The 21,078-nt window shown below is 47.2% G+C and overlaps 2 protein-coding genes across 5 annotated transcripts in view; one reads left to right on the top strand and one right to left on the bottom strand.

Moving 5' to 3' along the window:
- Positions 1 to 1,086: 1,086 nt before the first annotated feature.
- Positions 1,087 to 14,866, bottom strand: TMIGD1 (transmembrane and immunoglobulin domain containing 1). Of its 4 annotated transcripts, none has more exons than XM_044993558.1 (8): positions 14,035 to 14,866; positions 12,926 to 13,024; positions 9,156 to 9,256; positions 7,742 to 8,020; positions 6,096 to 6,374; positions 3,679 to 3,782; positions 2,313 to 2,353; positions 1,087 to 1,223 (listed from the first exon to the last, which is right to left on the bottom strand). In XM_044993558.1, exons 2-8 carry the CDS (start codon positions 12,937 to 12,939, stop codon positions 1,220 to 1,222), a joined length of 822 nt encoding a protein of 273 aa, XP_044849493.1. In that variant the 5' UTR covers positions 12,940 to 13,024; positions 14,035 to 14,866; the 3' UTR covers positions 1,087 to 1,219. The 4 variants fall into 4 exon arrangements, with proteins under 4 accessions (XP_044849493.1, XP_044849495.1, XP_044849496.1 ...); XM_044993560.1 differs by lacking the exon at positions 14,035 to 14,866 and adding an exon at positions 9,534 to 9,688 and having other exon boundaries at positions 12,926 to 12,942; XM_044993561.1 differs by lacking the exons at positions 12,926 to 13,024; positions 14,035 to 14,866 and adding exons at positions 9,534 to 9,688; positions 11,096 to 11,112.
- A 739-nt stretch (positions 14,867 to 15,605) lies between these two features.
- The window catches only part of CPD (carboxypeptidase D), a 31,350-nt gene continuing 25,877 nt past the window's right edge, over positions 15,606 to 21,078 (top strand). The window contains exons 1-2 of the mRNA XM_044993596.1: positions 15,606 to 16,264; positions 19,260 to 19,507. Of these exons, the coding sequence (XP_044849531.1) occupies positions 15,636 to 16,264; positions 19,260 to 19,507 (877 nt within the window). The 5' untranslated portion in view covers positions 15,606 to 15,635. The remainder of the gene's footprint in view (positions 16,265 to 19,259; positions 19,508 to 21,078) is intronic.

Genomic DNA, 21,078 nt, shown 5'->3' with positions numbered 1-21,078 from the left:
AGCAATTTAAATTATTGTGTGTAATAAAGAGAATTTGTTTGTACTAAAGTTATTATGCTACAATGTTTCCTGAAAGCTAGTTAATGTTAAATTGGCAGAAATAGTATCACTCCATCAATCAAGGTCAGACTTAATTTTACAATGGTTGAAAAACTCCTTCCTGTTGAGAAACAGTATCTTTCCACTTTCTGAGAAGGATATTTGCCCATCAGAGACTGGAATTTATTTATAGCACATGGGATATGTGTACCAAGTCAAATTGTGATGAGTCTTTAAAAGTTTGCTGGAATCTTGTGAAAAATTGTCTGCTGGTATAGGTCGTGGTCAGTGTCGAAAGGGGAGGTGATCTCTCAATTTTACTACTGGAGAATTTATTCTAAAACTATTGTTTATTTTAACATAGTGTTTGCGAAAGGTATTCGAGTGACTGCCCCAGGCCCTGAAATCCATTGTTCCAAATGAGGGGGTACAGTGGAGGCAGCAGTAGTGCTGTCTTAATCTACTGTACTACCTGGGCGCCTCAACACTGGCTGGAAGGGGCCACCTCTAGGGGTGAGTCCCTATGGGTGATTCAGGCCTTTGCCTTTCTGAGGGGACTAGCAGCAAAGGAGAAAACGAGTGCCCATTGTGCTGATGACCATGGCCTGGGAATTGGACAGAGGCCCATTAAACGACATTTAGTCACAGTGGGAGCTAAACCAGCGTACGAGAGATTTTCTTTCTCATTACTTAACTACTGAGCTGTTCAGCCCCCAAAGCTTCCCTTTCTTAAGAAATTATCTGCCACTGGTATTTGTGCACTTGACATCAAGCTCTTCAGGTTGTGACGACATAATAATTTCCATGGCAACTCATTGTGACTTCCACTGGGGCCTAATCAACAGGAACAACTCCTAAGAAATAATGATCCTGATTACATGCAAACATCCTTTAGGAATAAAATTGGAGGCAGACCAAAAGGAAGCAATATAGTCATCCTCTCCCCCTGCCCCTCCCCAGAAGGAATCTGTTCAAAGCAGTAGGTTATAATCAACATACATAAAGAACCATTTACATTTTGAAAGGATCATTGTGTAAAATAACAATAAATATAGAAGGAACTATATGAACTAGAGTAACTATTGCAATGTATAATGGCTAATCCCATCCCTTAACACAAGGGCATATGTCCTGCTACAGATGGTGCTTCTTAGGCGCACACAGTAACCTCAGGAGTTCTTCACCTGGAGTAAAATGAAAAGGATAGATGTAAATCACCACCTGATGTAAGGCAAAGTGGGCTGAATTCACCCTGAGCTATGCCCAAGTGCATGTCCAAAATATTGTAGCAGGGAAGCAAACTACAAGGGACAACTTTGGTGCTCGCTTCCCCTTCAACCTCCCAGAATTCACCCTCTATAATCATCCATGGCCAGAGCCACAAACTGGATTGGGGGTGTGATCTGCAGGAAGTAGTACTTGACTCTCCTTGCTGCTCCTCTCACTGGGTTGTAATACCCCTGGTACAAGTAATCTACGAAGGGGAAAGGGGAGGTGCAGGCAGCTGGCCAGAATAATACTTTTGCAGCATTATTTTGCATCTGCTTTGACAGCAAATTGGATCTAGACTTGGTCATTTTTAGTTTGTCTTAGTATCATCTTGTTTCATGTGGTCTGCCTAGGCTTAAAGAAGGAAAATATGGATCTTTGGTACCTATTGCATTCTGCATATGTTACAGAACAGCTAATGAAATGTTCCATACCACAAGCTAATTAACCCACATCCATAGGGTTTACTAATATTAGCTGCATTAATAATAATACTGTTTTATATTACTGTAACACCTTTCATCTCAAGATTTCAAAGTACTATACAAACATTAATAGAATAAGCCACACAGCACTGCTGTTAGGTAAGGAAGTAAGATTGTTTCCACTTCATATTCTATTACAGAGACAAAAACAGATGAAAAATGAGTGACTTTCTCAGTCACTCATCAAGTCTGTGTCAGAGCCAGGTGTCTGCTCTAGCCACTAGACCATGCTGCCTGCCCTCAGTTTTTATACTGCATAGCCTTCCTCTTAGCAGCACCTTTAAGTGTACTGCTTGAAACTGGCAAAGGATAAGAAAGGGTCCTTTAAGCATCTGGTAATGTACAGCACAAAGCATCATTAAGTCCTCCCATGCTCTTCTGTATTGGCAACACTGCCTCCCACTTGTTCGTGTTAAGAGAATAAAACACCCTAAACTGGAACTCAGCAGGACGGGCTTTCGTTATAAAATCCATTTACAAGAGACTGCCTGTATACAAATCATTGACTCAGGTACTTACAGAGCTGTTTCACTTGGTGTTTCTTTTGTCTTTTTGAAGCACTAAAAATAAACACAAGCAACACAATCTTGTCATTATTGTATTTCTGAATGAAAGACTTTCACTAAGTATATTCATAACTTACATTAGTACCGTTCCTTTCATCCCATCTGGCCCCAAATGGAATATACAGGAATCACTTTACCTCCCACTGATATGCAGCCACCTCGGGGGCTGGGTTATAACAGTTCTCAAAACAGTATACAGCAACACTACACAACAGTATCGGACCGAAAACTGCAGGGCAATTGTAATACAGGGCACAACATATTTCAAAGTGCTGTGGAGATGTTAACTGAGTCATTTAGGGAGACGCACCATGATTGCCCAAACTAGAAAGCAGACAGGACAACACCTGTACTTTTGTGAAAAAATGCCAGGGGTGGATGGAAAGGATTCCAACTTGATATCCGAAAGATGGTACGTCTGCCACCCAGCCAGGGTGCATGAGATCAGTACAGGCAGGGCTGGATTTCCAATTAGGCACAGTAGGCATGTGCCTAGGGGCGCTGGTGTTCTAGGGGCGACGAAAAGTTAAAAGTTTTATTTTGTACAGAAAACATGAGGTCAGCTGTAGGCAGGGGGAGCGCTGAAGATGCTGTGCCTAGGGGCATGTAAGGGGTAAATCCAGCCACCTCCTGAATATCCAACAGACTCTTTTACTTCAGAGTCTCCCGTCTAGTAACCCACCCTGGCCTTGTTATAGCTTGAACAGGACCAGCACAAGACTAGGTTGTAGTTCATGTAAGCTATCATGATAAACAGGAAGGAGGGTGACCATTCAGAGTTTGTCATTTCTGTATATGGCAAATTTCAATATCTTCTCTCCAGGGGCAGCTCTATGTATTTTGCCGCCCCAAGCATGGCAGTCGGGTGGCTTTCGGCGGCATGCCTGCGGGAGGTTCGCTGGTCCCACACCTTCGGTGTACCCGCTGCCGAATTGCCACCGAAACCGTGGGACTGGCGGACCTCCTGCAGGCATGCCACCGAAGGCAGCCTGACTGCTGCCCTCCGCTGCTTGCCACCCCAGGCACACGCTTGGTGTGCTGGTGCCTGGAGCCGCCCCTGCTTCTCTCACAACACGCACCTATGCACTCCCACACATTAAAGAAAATCATGTGTCTGAGTGTACAAACCCGCATTATATGAACTGTATATGAAACCTTTCCGGATTAATTTCTAAGTCCAAGAAGCAACAGAAGTGTTGTGTTAAGCCTTTCCTCCCCTCACTCAAAAAATAAGGCTGAGATTAACCAGAGCTTTTTTCTTAACAGTAGCTGTGCTGAGCTCATTATGATGTTTTCTGATTCACTGATGGTTTTATTACCTTAAATATTTTTTCTCTTCGAGCCACAATTCCAAAAATTACAGTGAGTAAAACCACCACGATGGCAGCAATAATGGCCTCCAAGGGAAAAGGCGGTTTCCTATCTGTTGGAAGGGGAAAAAAACATCCATTTGGATACTGAACAGATTGATACACTTCTGTAAAGCAAGTCATTTTAGAGACGTCCAAAAAAGAGCAAGTGGTTTCTTCCTGTTGCTGTCTACACGGTGACCTGAACTGTGCTGAAACCTGAGGTCAACTCCTGTTGTAACGCATGGGATATTCATGGGGTTCTAACATTCACAAAGAAGGAAGCAAACAACAAACAGACAGACATTTGTACTGACTAACTGGTGGCCACTCCAGCAGGTTCTCCAGCTAGGCCAGGGGTGGCCAACCTGAGCCTGAGAAGAAACTGGAATTTACCAATGTACATTACCAAAGACCCTCAATAATACGTCAGCAGCCCCCATCAGCTCCCCGCCCCGGGTCCCAGCGCCTTCCACCCACCAGGAGCCCCACAAATCAGCGTCTCCCCCTCTGTCCCCGCACCTCCCAATCAGCTGTTTTGTGGCGTGCAGGAGGCTCTGGGAGGGGGCGGGAAGGGGTGAAGTGGGGGCAGGGCCTGTGGCAGAGCCAGGGGTTGAGTCGTGAGCACCCCCCGGCACATTGGAAAGTTGGCGTCTAGCACCAGAGTTGGTTCTTAGACAAGGAGCCTCATATTAACTTCTGAAGAGCCGCATGTGGCTCCAGAGCCACAGGTTGGCCACCCCTGGGCTAGGCCATCAGGCCACGGATACAGAGTAGGGATAAGCAGCTGTGCAGTAGTGTTTCCTGACACCGCCAGTGCAGCTGGTTTTATGATGGGTCTAGAGATAGGAGAGAATGACTTGTGGGCAGCCCTGCAGCCAGCAAACCATTTATTTATTAGACTGAGGGGTGGGAAACTGCAGCCCTAAGATAGTTGTAGATTGTTAGGAAAACATATGCAACAGATCCCTACTGTGGCACCCAGGGCCAGCTCCAGGCACCAGCTTAGCAAGCAGGTGCTTGGGGCAGCCACTCCGGAGAGGGGCAGCACATCCAGGTATTTGGCGGCAATTCAGCGGAGGGTCCCTCGCTCCCGCTCGGAGAGAAGGACCTCCTGCTGAATTGCCGCAGATCGCGATTGCGGCTTTTTTTTTTTTTGGCTGCTTGGGGCAGCAAAACCCCTGGAGCCGGCCCTGGTGGCACCTTTGTATTCTGTAAATTGATACAATTCAAATGTACCCTCTTAGTTTTGTGTCAACAACCCAATTAAGGGATGGGAGAAAGTTACTGAATTCTTTCTAAACAGGGCATAGCCTCCTGCTTTTGAAACAAACGTCTCAACAACTGTTAAGCAGAGGATCTTCACAGTGTTTTACATCCTTTAAAAAACAAAACAACTAGCCTTCTTGGGAGAGGCCAGTAGTCTGAGCAGAAGCCAGAGTTAGTACTCCTGGATTTAGTTCTCAATTCTGATTTTGTCTTTGCCGCTGCCTTGTGCTGTGATTTTGGGCAAGACCCTGCACCCCATTTTACCTCATTTTTCCCCATCTGTAAAGTGGGAATAAGAATATCCCCCTTCAAAGGTGAGCTGTGTGGCTTAGTTAACATTTATCAAGATGCCTGAGATCCTCGATTGCATCATGCTATCTATGCACAAATTATAATTATTATACTTCATCCAGTTTTTCGGCCAATCAGCATGTGAGCTTCGTGTCAGACTATTTCTAGCTGTTGCTCAACCTGGCCCTGGCCCCAACCTGCTATTCAAAGCATACACGTGTCATTGCCCTACTTACTTCAAATGAAATGTCTTGTTTACAACCACCCCTGCTCTAATTTCTACTGAATTCCATCGAGGGAAAAGAACAAGTTATTATATATTGTTTGCATTAGAGTCGTGCCAGAGTTCTCCACTCGTCATCGGGCTAATTGTGCCGGGCACTGTGCAAACATGAGAGAAGAGACAGGGTCTTCCCCAAAGTGCTTATAATCTAGTGCCCTGATGCTGCAAATGGATCATGCTCCTGTGACTGTACAGAGCCTCGCCGACTTAAACGGGGCTCCTCGCTGGCTCAGGGATTTGCCAGTATGGACTGAACTGCTGTACTGGGGCCTGTATAAAATATAACATTTTGCTCAGTTGGCCAATGTGCATGAACGTAAAGAAGGGACTGGAATGCTTTGAAAGTTCTAATGCACACATCTGGCTTCAGGAGAGCAGCTGGGGAGATGCAGCCCCTTCAGCTTACACTCTCCAAATACTTTTAAATAACCAGAGGAACAGGAAAAGCATTTAATGCTCCTGAAGGCTTATCATTATTAACCAGTCAGGTACATAAGGCAAGCTATTGTTGCTATGCACTTAGCTGAGCACTCATTAGTGTTACCTTCAACTGTCAGGTGGAACTCCTTTCTCATCTCTCCGAGAACAGATTTAGCTTCGCAGGTGTATGTTCCATTGTCAGATTTTTCTACTTTCTTGATAGTCAGCTGAAAGACCTCACTAGTATGGTGTATCTGATAGCGATCTTTCTTCAGGGTCAGAGTGCTGTTGTCTTTATACCAAACCATTTCAGCTTGAGGGTTGGAATTAACATTGCAGGTCAGCTTCACATCATTCTTTTCTTCTACTGGAGGAGGGTCTTCCCCAGTTAGGAGAGGGGGAACTGTTCACAACAACCAGTTATTTGAATGACAAAGTTACCGGAACCACAAACACCTACTTACTATTGAAGGGAAAAGGAGTTCCCTTTAAACATTTCTGACGCGTGCACAAATAACAATGATGATGTATAGCAATTCTGTAACCCTTCACAGCACTACTTGAACAAACTGGGCAGTCGTCATTAGGAACAGTAATTTCCAGACAGAATTTTAAAAGGGAGTCCTGATTGCTTTTCAAAACACCGAAATAAAACAGTTCTGCTGCTACAGCTTTTAGCAGTCTTTCCTATGAGCTGTACTGGTGTTAAATTTCATTCTGTCGTAAGATCAAATATTACAGTCAGGAATCTAAACTGGATGCATTGTAAGATCAGAATGTAGCTTATTTAATAGCTGTCCCATGCACTGCTAAGCACTGCTGGAACTTGATACATTCAGAGCAGGGGAAGTAGGGCTGGACAGAGCAGGAGGGAGAACAGACACCACCTAGGAGAGGGGCGAGATTGATCACATGGCATTGTCCATCTGGAGGCACAGTTGGTCACCTTTATGTCATCAAAGCTTCAGGCATCACCTTTCAGCTCTTTCACTGAATAAAAGCTTGGTTTTTATAGCATAATAACTAATGCAAATTAACCATCATGCTGCAAAATCCTAGTGGAGTCAAGGGGCAGGTGGTTTTTGCCATGATGTACCTAGGCGCCATCAATCCTACATCTCCCACCCATGGCTGAGCTCACCTAGCTAAAGTGCCATGTGTCTCCCAGGGTTTGACAGTGGGATGGCTAACACATGTCAGTTATCCCACTGGAAACACAACCCCTTTTTTTTTGTGAAGACATAGCGACAGGCACTCATTCCTCCTGGGTCAGGCACAGGCTACTCACAGGCCAGTGTCTGGAACCTAGGTGCATTAGGAGGATTTGAGATATTCCTCTAGCATCCCACAGTGGCCACTGCAGCAGAGAGGATACCAGAGGAGAAGGGCCTTTTTTTGTGCTCTGATTCTTTTGTTCCCCTCTCTTTTCAAGTGGGAGTCTAGGTGGAGGAGGCAACAATACCCAGTAAATCTACTTCTTAATCAAGGGCCTCATCCAGCTCCCACCGAAGAAAAATTAAAGACCCCACATTGATTTAAATGAAAGTCGGATCTGGATTGAGGGTTTTGATTACACTGGAAAAAGGTGTATATTGAACACATTAGCGAACACCTAACATCAGCTAACACTTTTTCCTAGGGAAGACAAGGCACAAGAATATAGAACAGTTGGGCCTGGACTTCAACTAATGAGCAGCCCGCAGGTGTGTAAACCCACTGATCTCACACTGCCACAGCTATTTTGCATAATCAGCCCCCCCATTAACTCACACTGGACATCCAGAGTCACCGAGATCTGAATGGACTCGTTCCGCACCAGCTTGCAGGTAAAGCTGACGCCATTGTCGGTCTTAGAGACTGGAAGTATGCAGATGTTAGTGGTGTTCATTTTATTTCCATCTTTCAAGTTCACAGTCCCGTCTCCTCGGTACCAGCGTAATTCCTCCGCCTTGCTGTTGTTACGTACAGTGCACCACAGGGACTCTTCACGGCCAGGCTTTGTGGATAGTATTTGGTTATCAGGACTATTGTTTATAGCCAGCTCCACCCCTGGGAAGGGAAATGGACATGGTGGGTTTCACAATCTGTACCTTTTGCACAGGCCAGGACAATATTAATAATTACCAGGCTGCTCTTACAATGCCCAGGCCCCAGAGAACAGGTTAAGAATGGAGTTGTCAGACTTAAATCTAATAACTACATTTTCTAAAGCAGCTTCTAAAACTGCAGCCACAATTGTGCAGGCACAACTTTTATTTATTTAGATTTACAAAAACAGGAAAAAAAGGTGCCTATCCTAAGGTGTAATCATTCTAAAAGCACAAGCAAACACAGACCCCTGACACTGCAGCTGACTCCCTGGCTGCAGCAATCTGGGCTGGGAAGAAAAAACCCACCAGCCACCACCATATACAGCAGTAATGGATTAGCCTCTCCAGCAAAAGGACACAGTAAAAACAAATACTCCACCCTCCCTGAAAGACTGTGTGTGCTCACTTTTCCCAGCCACACTTTTATGTACTCAATTTTTCATGCTCATGTTTTTATGTGCTAATTTTTTTGATTGTCTCAAGTTGCATTTGTGAGTATAACTGGGTAGTTAGATCACCAGCTACGTCTGCATTGGCTTCAGTAGAGTTTTGCTGTTCAAGGACTGCAGAGTCAGATTCTAAGATTTCACTGGGAAAAATAATCCCTATGGGAAATAAGTTGTCATTTATCTCCAAAGATCAAGACTCTAGTCCTCATTACGTCTTAATTAACTGAAAAAGTCAGTTGAAAATGCAAAGGCAATTGCACTCTCAGGGCACAAAAATAACCTGAAACCATTCTTCACTTGTTTGGTACTCCTAGATAGCTAAAGCATTCAGACTTTCGTTTTTCACGTATTGTTCAAATAATGTAGTCCTCTGATTTTTGTACCCTTGGAGTTCGCCAGTCTCATTCAGTGTGAATGACACTTTTTAAAATGATGAAGCCTCTTCATTCTCTCTGGTTGCTCACGATGACATACTGAGCAGATCATTTCTTTCTATGCGTAGGAACGATTACTACAATATAGGAAATGTAGGGATCGAGCTGTAGCACATCGCCTTGGACACACCCAGTGACAGGTGTCAAGCAGAGCATCAGGAGATATTAAGAAGCTCAGACAAATATGCTGCAGCTTTTCTTTGCTGCTTACCTGTGACTAGACACGGCAAAAGTAAAACTGCAAGGACAGGTACTCCATAAGGGGCAGGTAGGCGGCTTTTCTGGGCCATCTCTGATCTATTCAGGTGGGATCTGTTGGAGAGAGAGTCATGGTTCTATGACTACTGCCAGAATGGGATAATAATACATGGCTATCACACATTCCGAGTAAAACCCTCCCAGAAAGGCCCTTCACAGCTGATGGGCAGGTGGGGCCCTGAGGAGGATGTTGTATTAGTTTCTTGTTGGTTGTACGCCATGTTAAAATCAAAGTGACTGGCCCTTTAAATCGTTCGCCCCTTCCTCAGAAATTATTTTTTTCCTAGCAATGGGAGGTTACTGCTGTGGCAGAGGTAACCCCGCTGCTTACCTTGGGAAGAGTCTGTGAAGGGCTTCTCCTGTTCAGAAATGCACAGCACTTTCCTCATCTCATTTATAAGGTCTGAACTGTAATGTTTTTATTGTAGTTCAGTGTCAAGTGAGTCAGATAAACTGGGTTCAAGGGCTTGTTCCTTCGCTGAATTTCTGAGCACACAGAACACCGGTCAGAAAATAAGGATTCTTCCTGCATTGCTCACTGTTTTATGGGACTAGCTGAGGCAATGAGTAACTAACAGGAAAGTTACTGGGTCAGCCATTGCTGATTTCAACCAAAAATAAGGTATGTTTCCTTCTCAGCTGGGGCCTAGGCCTGCATTCATTCAAGCCAGTGGGAGCTTTGTTCCATGTTGTGTATTTGGTTGTCATGGGTTTTGTTACTATGGCAACTGAGTTAGACTATTAAGGGATAGCTCAGCCGGTTTCAACCGGCTGAGTGAGCTCTCTGTTTCTGTAAATAAAATGGAGGTTTTGGTTAGCTGTCTGCTCTCTGGCCTCAAGTGATTGCTTCCTACACCGGCTGCCCTGGGACATAACATTCCAGACTTTGAGTGCCGGGGCAGAAGCCTATCCCATTCTCTCCCTTTCTCCCACCGCCGAGCCGCTCGCAGTCTCTGGGACTGCATTCAGGGATGAGGTGACTGGGAACTGGCTCAAACTCAGAAACGTATGTTTGGAGATTGGCGAGCAGGGTCACTGCAGTGACATAGGAACTACGAATGAGTCCCCTCCGCCCCCATATACCTGGCCAATATACCTGTCCTGAAGTGCACCAGGCCTTGATATTCCACGCCTGGGACTGACCCCACCCCAGCCCTCTGCAGGGGCACATCACTGCTGACCCACAGTGCCCTGTCTTATTTCTGCTCTCCCAGTGCTGCGCCCAGTTCCCCCACTCTCGGTGAACCTCAGTGCTGAGTTGTGGCACCCCTGCTATTCCAGACTCCTCTAAGCTGGAAATACCTATTTTCCAGTTAGCTCAGCCACTGGGGCCAGCCCTGAGGTTACAGTGGATACAACTGCACTGAATTCCCTGGAGTTCCGGCTGCTGACAAGGCTGGATTTGTCTCCATGGGTTTCGAAGCGTCACTTTGGGGTCACAGCTGAAACCCGTGGTGCTAAGGGAAGATGGTGTTTTGAATAGTCTCAGCACACCTTAGAAGGACAAAGGTGATAACTATAAACCACAAGGTCCTTACCAATCCTGTCCCTGACAGGAATGTCCCAGGGACGTTGATGGGCCTGTGAGCACTCAGCACCTCTCTGGATCAGGTCCATCATAAACCTGGGATCAGAAACTGGCTACAGTGGGCCATAAAATGCATTTCATAGTCAGGAAAGGGACCCTGGACAAGGTGGACTATGTTCGACCCACTCAGCAGAGAGCGCCAGTGGTTTTGGCGAGCTGCTGTATGGTTTTGCTGCTGACAGGACACTAGAGGGTGCCAGTGCACAAAATACTATGTATTAGTAGCTCTGTACATTTGTTCCTCTGTTGAAAAAATCCACACACAAGAAGCCATTTTCAGGGGGAAAAATGTATTTGATACCTACCCAAGGTGCTTTGGAGAGAGGAATCAGAGCGGGGCCTGTCTCTGACATCTGCTCCTGGACGTCTAGCTGTCATCCCTATCTCAGCATGGCTAAAACAGAGCGCGGGTGCCATTTAGGTAGGGCAGAGGGGGGCTGCAGCCCCCCTGAGTTTTGTGCCCCCACCCTGCTTACTCTCCCCCCCCCGCTGGCTATTCTTTGCTCAGCCAATAGGAATGCAGAGGTGTATCTGGCAGAGCCAATAGCAGGGCTGGGAGCTTCTGCAGCACTTTTTTCAAATTCATTTTCCTGAAACAAACAAGCTCAGGGGAAAGAAGCTCTGGGCTTAGGTCAGAAGATGCTTGCTGGAGATTTCATCACGATCTGCCCCTCACCTTCCCATGGTGACATGTATGTTACAAAGGCAGGAGCCAGCCCCTTGTGACACCAGTAGACACACAGATGCTCAGGAGCGGGAGGGGGGCACAGGCTGCTGCCCCAGGCACATTCAGGGGCTAATTATCCCCACAGACAGCAAGAGCCCTGCTGAAGAATGACCACCTGGGATCTTTCCCTGCTGTCAAGAAACAAACGTGCTGTCACACCACAAATATTGTTTAAATTACACTTAAAACTTCCTATTTTTTCCCCAACTCTTTAATTTTGCAATGAATGGCAGTGCCCCAATGTGGGCATTTATTCTGCCCTTGAGTCGTACATGTCTGCGGGAGTCTTTCCTTTGCCTACACTGGGCTTTGGGGCAGGTCCTTAGGCTGTGACACAGCAACATCGATCCCTCTGTGAATGCCGGGATCTCACCAAATCGCCCCAGAGCGGGGGTGCACTTTTCTGGGACCTTTTCCCCAGACTCCTTTTGAGGAGCTGCTGCCCATGGACTGCTCCCCTCAAGCAGCCATTTTGCATCTTTCTGCTGTATCTCCTCCTCCAGCTGGTAAATATTCTTATCCCCTGTTGTACCTACTCTGAAACATTTCTGAGGGTGGCAGAGGCTCACGGATCAGTGAGTTTCATGGAGACGATGTTTACTCTATCAAATCCTTACAGCAACACACCAGAAACCTCCTTCCAACTTAATCCTTTGTATTTATCATAACTATTTGTATAAACTCTTCAGCGAACATAAACCTAAGTCAATCTGAACAAGTTGTAAGATTTGGCTGCCAACATTTCTTTGTTACAGATCTATGCTGCTAACATCCATCATTTAATTAAACTCTAGATAGTGATTCTTTTTAAAGGTATAGACCCCAGTGTTAATAAAAAAAATGTTTAAATAAATAGATTGGGCTATTTTGGGGCTAGTTTTTGAGTGACTGTGGACTATTGATGCAGTAGAAAATAGCCCCGGGAATCACGGTTAAAGTTGCCTCCCGCTACCAAAGTCTGAAATGGTGCCTCTGAAACAGAGCCCTTAAACTTTCCCCCAAGCCTCCCTTCTTGATCACTGTGGACAATACCACCATCCTCTCAGTCACTCAGGCCCGTAATCTGGGTGTCATCTTTCACTCGGCCCTCTCTCTTGGCCCTCACACCCAGGCTCTCAGAGTCTTTCTGGATAGTATCTCTGCGATATGGCCTTTCCTGTTCACCTACACAGCTTGTCCAGGCTCTCATCAGATCATGTCTCGATTATTGCAACATCCTTTTCTCTGGCCTTGACAAATTAAACCTTGTTCCCACTCATATCCATTTAAAATGCTGCTGCAGAGAGCATTGCTTTGACCATGTGACTCCTCTCTTTGCATCCCTCTACTGGTTCTGCCTTTCCTACAGCATCAAAGATACGCTACTTGTCTTCACTTTCAGGGCCTTCCCGGCCTATCCCCACCCTACCTATCAGCTCTCATTCACTGGCAGGAAGTTGACTCCCACCTCCGATCGGCCCTTGATGCCAGCCTCCTTCACCCACTTGTTACATTGTCAAACAAGCACCTACAACTGAAAGGCAGAACATTTCAAACTGACAAGAGGCAATACTTTTTCATATACGTGTGCACAGTTAGCCTGTCAAACATGTTGCCACAGGATATCATGAAGATCTAGAGCTTAGTGAGACTCAGACAAAAGGACACATTTATAGATATGTATATTATATTTTATGACACTGTCCATGCTGACGGTGATCAGAATAAAGATTTATAAGGGGTATAAATACTCATGCTCCAGAGGCTAAATCAGCCACTAACTGTGTCACATTAGGAAGAAACTTCTCTGATGGAGAGATTATTTCATAACTCTATTGTGGAGATTTTTGCACTTTAATTTAAAACATCTGGTATTATGCTTTGATCCAGTATGGTTAGTCCAATGTTCCTATCTATGATGATCCCTGTGCTTATAAGACACCACCTGTCCTGTTAATGATAAGAGTAGTGCATTTTACAAGCTGAGATTTTTCCTTAGATATGACTCTGAACATGCCCAGAAGGACTAAATTAATCATCGCCAATCAATTCCTGAGTCTAATCCAAGCCTGGCAAACCTGCGAAGAAGAGATTTAGGACTTGGCAGGGAATGGGGCACAGTTTATTTTCTGTTTGATGTTCTAGACTCTGACTTCAAACATTAGACCTCGTTTAGGCCGGATTTGATCATTCAGAACATCCATAGTTGAATAATGAACCATATCACCTTTCTGACGTTTATAGATAAAAAACATTCAAGCTCTTCTTGATAAATGGTTTGCAAACTGAAACCTGCCCCTGGAGTTAGATGTGTAATGGGATATGCAGAAACATGCATAATCTAGGGTTGAGATATTGGTTAATTTGTCACGCAAAGAATCAACCAAGCATAGCATTAATCTTATTCCCAGGAAAGTGTTCTCACAATAGTGCCTCAGGTGTTGCTCAGAGGTCATTGGCATCTTCCCAATCATTATAGTTCCCTGGTTGTAATCCTATTTTAATACATGGTGCAGTGTAATTTGCAACACCACTTACGTCATGAGTGCAACCAACTCTGTTCTCGCCATTTGCTGAATGTCAGTGTTGAGAAGTAAAGCACCTGAGTAATGCCACGAATATATTTAGCACAACATCCCCCTTCACCAAACCTTCTCTTATTTCCACCCCCCCATATTTGTTAAACCATTACAGTGGGTCATGGTTGCCCCAGGAAGATTCAGAACTCATGCAGCCTGGTTTCCACGGTGAGATGTATAGATAGCCAATATGTCTTGAATATATTGTTAATAATTATAGTTGCTGTTGGCCTGTTAAGCAGGAAAGCTGTTGCTCTATTCCCATCAAGGATACAAAACAAGATTACAGGTTGTACCTCTGTTTGCTCAGAACAGAACACCAGCAACCCACCTATTGAACCATGAGACACAATGTCTGGGGAATACCACGTAGGTGAAGTTGGAAGCTCCATTCCCCCAGGAATTGGAAGGGAGAAGTTTAAACAAAGCCCTCAAGCTATTGTTAACCACACAGCTTAATATCGGGATAGAATTTCCTTCCTCTCTGTCTGGCTACAGGGAACCCCTCTAGGGGTTGGTGGCAAGAGTGGTTTAAACCTGCTGCCTGTCAGTTGAATTGGGTGACCCCTGCTTCCTGTCTTATGTGAAGGAGGAAATAACACTTCCCGATTCCCTTGTACCAGGGCATCTGGGATTTCATAGACCTCCATCAGAGCCCCCCTCCCTTAGTCGTCTCTTTCCCACGTCCCAGTCGCTTTCATCTCCCCGGGTTTGGAAGCAGTTCGAGATCCCGCATCGCTCGGGTCTCCCCTCGCTAGTCTGCGCCTGTCCCAGTGCGAACAGGGCGTTCCGGAGACATGGCGCAGAGCCCTGCAGGGCCGGGCCGGGCCGGGCGGCTCCGGGACTTCGGGGAGCGGGGAACGAGCTGAGCGCCCCGCGGGGGGTCCCTACGACCAGCCTCCAGCGGGGGGGGGGAACGCGCCCCGAGCCACCCCAGCGCTGGCTCCGGCCCGGCCCAGACCGCTCCCTAGCGCCCGCCGGGGCCAGCCCTGACAGAGGGCCCCCGCCCGCCCCCTCCGAGCGGCGCACGTCAGCCCCGCTGCGCGGAGCGCTGCCCCTTTAAGGTTGGCCACGCCCTCTTGGTGACGTCACCAACTCCGGGTTTTTTTAATACACTGGGTCTTGCATGGGGCCTTACCCCCTCCCCCGGCTGCCTCATTGGTCCATCCCTCGCCCCGCCCATCCTGGTCTTCTCCTCCCCTATTGGCATGTTACCTCTCCGTTCGCTCCGCCCTTCCCAGTCTCCTCCTCTCTCATTGGTTCTTTTCCTCTTTCTCTCACTCTCTCCTCCCTCATTGGCCCCCATCCGCTTCGTGCCGGCCTCTGCCTTCCCATTGGTGTTCCTCGGCAGTCCCTGCCCTCCTATTCGTCACCTCTTCAGTTGTGCCCGTTCCTGCCTTCCATTGGGCAGCTCCTCAGACGTTCCTGCCCCTCTATTGGTCACCTCCTCAGCTGTGCCCGCCCCTGCCCTCCTATTGGCCGCCTGCCCCACTGCCCGCCCCTTCCTCCCTCCCCGCGCGCAGATCTCCGGTGCGGCCGCTGGGCCCCGCGTCTCTCCCCATGGCCGGGCGGCTCGTGCTGTGGCTGCTGCTGCTCGGGCTGGGCCCGGCGGGCGGCGCCCACATCAAGAAGGCGGAGGCGGAGGGGGAGGCCCCGCGCTACCTGCACGCGGCCGAGCTGGGCGCGGCGCTGCGGGCGCTGGCCGAGGGGGCCCCGCCGGGCCTGGCCCGGCTCTTCAGCATCGGGCAGTCGGTGGAGGGGCGGCCGCTGTGGGTGCTGCGCCTGACGGCGGGGCTGGGGCCGGGCCCCGAGGCGGACCCGGGCGGGGCCCCGATCCCCGGCCGCCCGCAGGTCAAGCTGGTGGGGAACATGCACGGCGACGAGCCGCTGGGCCGGGCGCTGCTGCTGCGCCTGGCCCGGGAGCTGGTGTCCGGCTGGGCCCGCGGGGACGCCCGCGCCGGCCGCCTGCTCAACGCCACCGACCTCTACCTGCTGCCCAGCCTCAACCCCGACGGCTTCGAGCGGGCCCGCGAGGGCGACTGCGGCGGCGGCGCGGCGCCGGGCGGCCGCGAGAACAGCCGCGGGAAGGACCTGAACCGCAGCTTCCCCGACCAGTTCGGGGCGGCCCAGCCCGACCTGGAGCCCGTGCCCGAGGTGCGGGCCCTGATCGCCTGGATGCAGCGCAACAAGTGAGCGGGGGGAGCGGGGCTGAAGGTGCTTTGTCTGCCTGTGTGGTCCGGGAGGGGTCTGCACCCGAGGGGCCCGGACCTCCGGCTCAGAGCCGGCAGATCCGCGCTGGGCTTGGGGCGATGGGGATGGCTGCGGGGGAGGGAGGCTGATACCGGGGGGAGGGCTGGAGGTACGTAGCGGAACTAATGGTCAAGCCATTGTCCTAAATTTTCCTTAGCCTGAAGTCTCCTGTGATTCTGTCTGCATCGTGCCGGTCCCCGCTAGCGCCCTTTGGGCCGTGACCGGAGGCTGCTGGCACATCTAGCTACTTGGCTCTAACTTACGCGCTGGCTTGTTTAGCAGACCTCTTATGAATGGAACAGCGGTACCGTTTATTGCTTGAATACACAAAGGCCCACGTGCACCTGGCAGGGAAACCATGTTGGTTTCTTTATAGACAACTGCACTTAAAGGACCACTGGCAATGTTGTTTTCCTGGCTAATCAAAACAGGGCAATAGTAACTTTTCAAGCTGACAGGTTTCAGAGTGGCGGCTGTGTTAGTCTGTATCAGCAAAAAGAACAGGAGTACTTGTGACACCTTAGAGACTAACAAATGTATTTGGGCATAAGCTTTCGTGGGCTAAAATCCACTTGTACTCATCCAATAAAGTGGGTTTTGCCCACGAAAGCTTATGCCCAAATACATTTGTTAGTCTCTAAGGTGTCACAAGTATTCCGGTTCTTTTATTCTTGTTGACTCCTTCACAGCAAGCTAAATGAGCTCCTAGCAATGGATAAACTTATTTTCTGGATGTACTTCACCTTAAGACCGTTGGTGACCTTTGTTTTTGGCCCTGTATTAACTCTCCTTGTGATTAGCGGTCTGATCTTTAGTAATATGAACCAAATGTGTGGCTTAATAACTACTTGTGCTCAAATATTGAGGTCTGGCATGAACTGTGGCAGGGAGAGCATCCACCTTTCCTCCATCGTAATAAATTTTCCCCACATTGCTTCTTGCTGTTGTTGCATAGAGAATTATTGCTAAATGTTTCTAGGCGTAGGTCTTGATCCTGAAAATGTTTATGCATGTCAGTAGTTCTGTTGAGTGTTTGTGGGCCACGCTTGTCCACGCTTGCTTGCTGAGCTTCACTGTCAGCTCTGGTGTATTGATATGCTGCAGTACAAAATGAATCTCAGCCCCAAATTTGCTCTTGCTGAAAATGATCTAGTGGGGAAAATCCTCTGGGTTCCAAACATTATTAGTTTCAAAATAAAGTAAAAAAAAAAGTGTATTTTGGCAAACCACTGCTGACAAGAAAAGCTACTTTGTCAGATCTGTGCAGGAATAATACAACACATGAAGCTCTCCTCTGGCTGACAGCAGTAATAATGCTGTGCTAACTTCATCACTCATACAAAAGTGAGTGAGTAAATAGAGCCATTTGTTTAAAAATCCCTAATGGATGTAATGTTTGCTGTCTTATTAGATGACATTCTCATGATCTGAGTCACATCCTATAGCTTGTTTTACAAAAAGCCAAGGCTTTGGTCATGTCAACTCTGCTTAATAATCCAAATACACATAGGCAAATGGCAAGGGAACAAACTGGAACTTTTCTACAATATTATAGCAAATGAGAACAAAAAGCTTCTTAAAAATGCAGGGGCACTGATAGATTTATGGAGCCCTTTACAGCTGCCTGTGACTAAACTAAGGAACAATGAGACATGGGGCCTGCTGTGCTCTGAAGTTTTCTGACTTGCCTTAGAATTTGACACTGGTATTTACCTGACCCTTCCTTACTGCAACACAAGCCTCTTAATCTTGCAAGTAAACCCTGCAATACATCTCAACTCAAACCTCCTTCAAAGGTGTCTGTCATCTGCTGTCCGTGTGGACGACTAAATAGCAGGTGCCTGTGATGATTTGCTTGACTCTGCATTTTTGTGTCTTAGAGGGGAAACAAGAAATTTGTTGCATCTCCTATAACACTAGGTGTTACACTCAATTGAATGTCTCAGTTTAAGTGAATGGAGCCCTGAGGTTAGTTATTGCAAAATTGTTTTGGCTTCTCGGATGCCATCCCATTAGGTTCTGTTCAGAACCTTTTTACAGGGCTGCCTGCTGCTGAACTTCGCATAAGGAGCCGGATTTTTTTCGGTATAAGTGGATGTGCTTAAAGTTCCTATCAGAGCAAGATATACAATGGTCTAATGGCTGCTTTTGTAAGCTGTAAAGACAGTAGCTGCCATGGTGATGCATCAATGCCTAGGCAGCTGAGGAGAGGGAAGCCTTTTCTTTGAGCATCTTGAGAATATCAATGTGTATGTTGCTTTGAAGTAATCCTGCTTTGAATGTTGCCTCATTTGCCATTCTAGCAGCAGACTGCAGTCCTGTGACCCTGTGCTGAACCTCAAAGGAAGCAGTTTGTATGACAAACCCCAAGCTAGGAGTAAATAAACTCCTTTTCAGATTAACAACATTTTCTCTCTCCGCTCCCCCCCTCCCCCCCGGTTGTGGCTGTAAAACAGAATATTTCAAAGCAAAGTGGGCCTGTGTGAACATGACTTAGAGACTCTGGGACACCTTAGCCCAGCAAGAGCACTTGCTAACCAAAGCCTTAAAAACATGGGAATTGCCAAGCTAGACTGGACCTGAGATCCATTTAGTTTCCTATCCTGTCTCTGACCATGGCCAGCACCAGATACTGTGGGAGCCTGTCTAGTATAGGCTGAGCATGTGTCTCAGATATAGCATAGCCTTGATACAATTAGCAAAGCTCTAATAAGTCTTCTCATCATGCAGGGTTAATTGGATACAGGGCTGTTCACTTACTGTCCCAAAAAGCCACGCAGTTTCGAAAGAGCTGCCACTTTCCTTCCCAGAAGTGTGGATTTCAGAATGTCGTCATTGAAGTACTTTTATTAATCAGGATGATGAGTGCTGGCAGTTACCTCTGCCCTAGTGTGCTCTGTCTGATTCTAATAAGCATTTTTTGTTTCAAACCAGGTTTGTGCTCTCTGGGAACCTGCATGGGGGCTCTGTGGTTGCGAGCTATCCCTATGATGACTCCCCCATGCACAAGCCCAATGGAATCTATAGCAAATCAGCTGATGATGAAGTGTTTAAATACCTGGCAAAAGCCTATGCTTCGAACCACCCGATAATGAAAACTGGCACCCCAAACTGCCCGGGGGAGCAGTTTGAGACATTCAAGGATGGCATCACTAATGGAGCTTATTGGTATGATGTAGAAGGTAAGTTATTTCTGTCTATTGCTTAGCAGGGTTCTACAACTCTTGGTCTGGATCCCACCTTAATGGCATGTGTCATAGAGCCCTCCCTTCTCCTTATATTTTCATGGGCCATCTTCACTCCCATTAGCTGTCAAACATCTTTGTAGCAATTGCTGCAGTTGAAAAGTAATGGTAAGAGAGGAATATATTTTTAGCTTTTAATGCAGCTGTAAACGAAGCAAAATGTTGCCATGGGCCACCCGCAAGTGCTCGGTGGATCACAATTTGGGAACCTGGTGTAGGGGGTTAAAGTCTATTGTGTGTGTTCAAATATGCTTAGGGTAACTGTACAGCCAGCTCCCATAATTACAATGGGGAACTGGGCATACAAACTCCTTGGGTATATTTGGAAATCCCCACCAAAACTGTCTAGCCTAGGGGGTGGAAACCATTGCTCTGAACAAAGTTATTTGTATGGTTGGTGCAATTCACTGTCTGAGTCTCTGTAGTCTCTTACGTTCCATTGAACGTTCTCTTCAGGGAAGTCTCGAGTGTCTGATAACGGGTGGTCTCCTGCACTGGTAACTTAGAGACACTTTGGTTCTGATGTTTTAAACAGCCGCTCTCTTAACCTCAGATTAGCTTATCTTCCCTGTGCCCTGTTCTTTGGAGGGGAACTGGGATGCCTCAGCCATATTGAATAGTAACTGCTCTGTCATTTGTCTCCCACAAATGATCATACCAGTCCTGTCGGCATGTGAGGGCATGCTAGTCCCGAAAAGTCCCATGGGCCAGCAGAAATATTGATCATTGCGACATCCTGAGTTTGCTCTCGTCCTAGCTCCCAGCGGAGGCTGTTACGCAAACATAGACTTGCCAGGTAGGGTGGGGTTTCTTATCCTGGAGGACAAACTAGAAATGTAGAGCTAGTGTAGCACAGTTCGGTAACCAGCTATGCTCCAGTCTTTGCCCACTCTGATGCTGAGGGGGATATGGGGTGAGCTGTACGTAAGCTGCAGAATTAGAAAGCCCTAGTGAAGGCTTGAAATTTTACTGAGCAGTAATTCCTAAAAGATGATGATCTGAAGTCTGGGTTTAGGAGCTGAATGACTCGTGTGTAAACCTCAAGTTGACACTTCTTGGGACGGAATTCAAATCCTGGTCTGTAACACACCATATGCTTGTAGAGGAGAAAGGTCTAGATCTGTTTTCCCATCATAGCTGATTCATTGCTGGGGATTTCACTGTCCAAATAATATTCAGTTTTATGGTGTTTCCTTCATAGCTGCTTCCTACTCCCGCCCGTTGAGCACACCTAAGTGGGGCAGGCTGTAGGTTGCCTGGCTCAACAAGGTTTATTGTGTTTGTACAGGGAATCAGAACAAGTGGAGGATTGTGGAAGGAACCTCATGACTCTGCTTTAGCTAGAACCAGGATATCCTGGAGCTGCCTTACTCTGGTGGCAGTTGTATAAACCATCTAAGCCAGGCAGCTTGCATGTTACAGCAGTAATGTTTTCAGACCTTGCCAGGTACTAATTGATCCATAGCTAAACATTTTGTGTACCTGAAATAAGTATGCTGGGGAGGAAC

The sequence above is a fragment of the Mauremys mutica genome, chromosome 19 (assembly GCF_020497125.1).
Source record: "Mauremys mutica isolate MM-2020 ecotype Southern chromosome 19, ASM2049712v1, whole genome shotgun sequence".
Classification (NCBI taxonomy): domain Eukaryota; kingdom Metazoa; phylum Chordata; order Testudines; family Geoemydidae; genus Mauremys; species Mauremys mutica.
The sequence above is the reverse complement of the archived record's forward strand: the minus strand, read 5'-3'. Positions and strand labels throughout refer to the sequence as shown.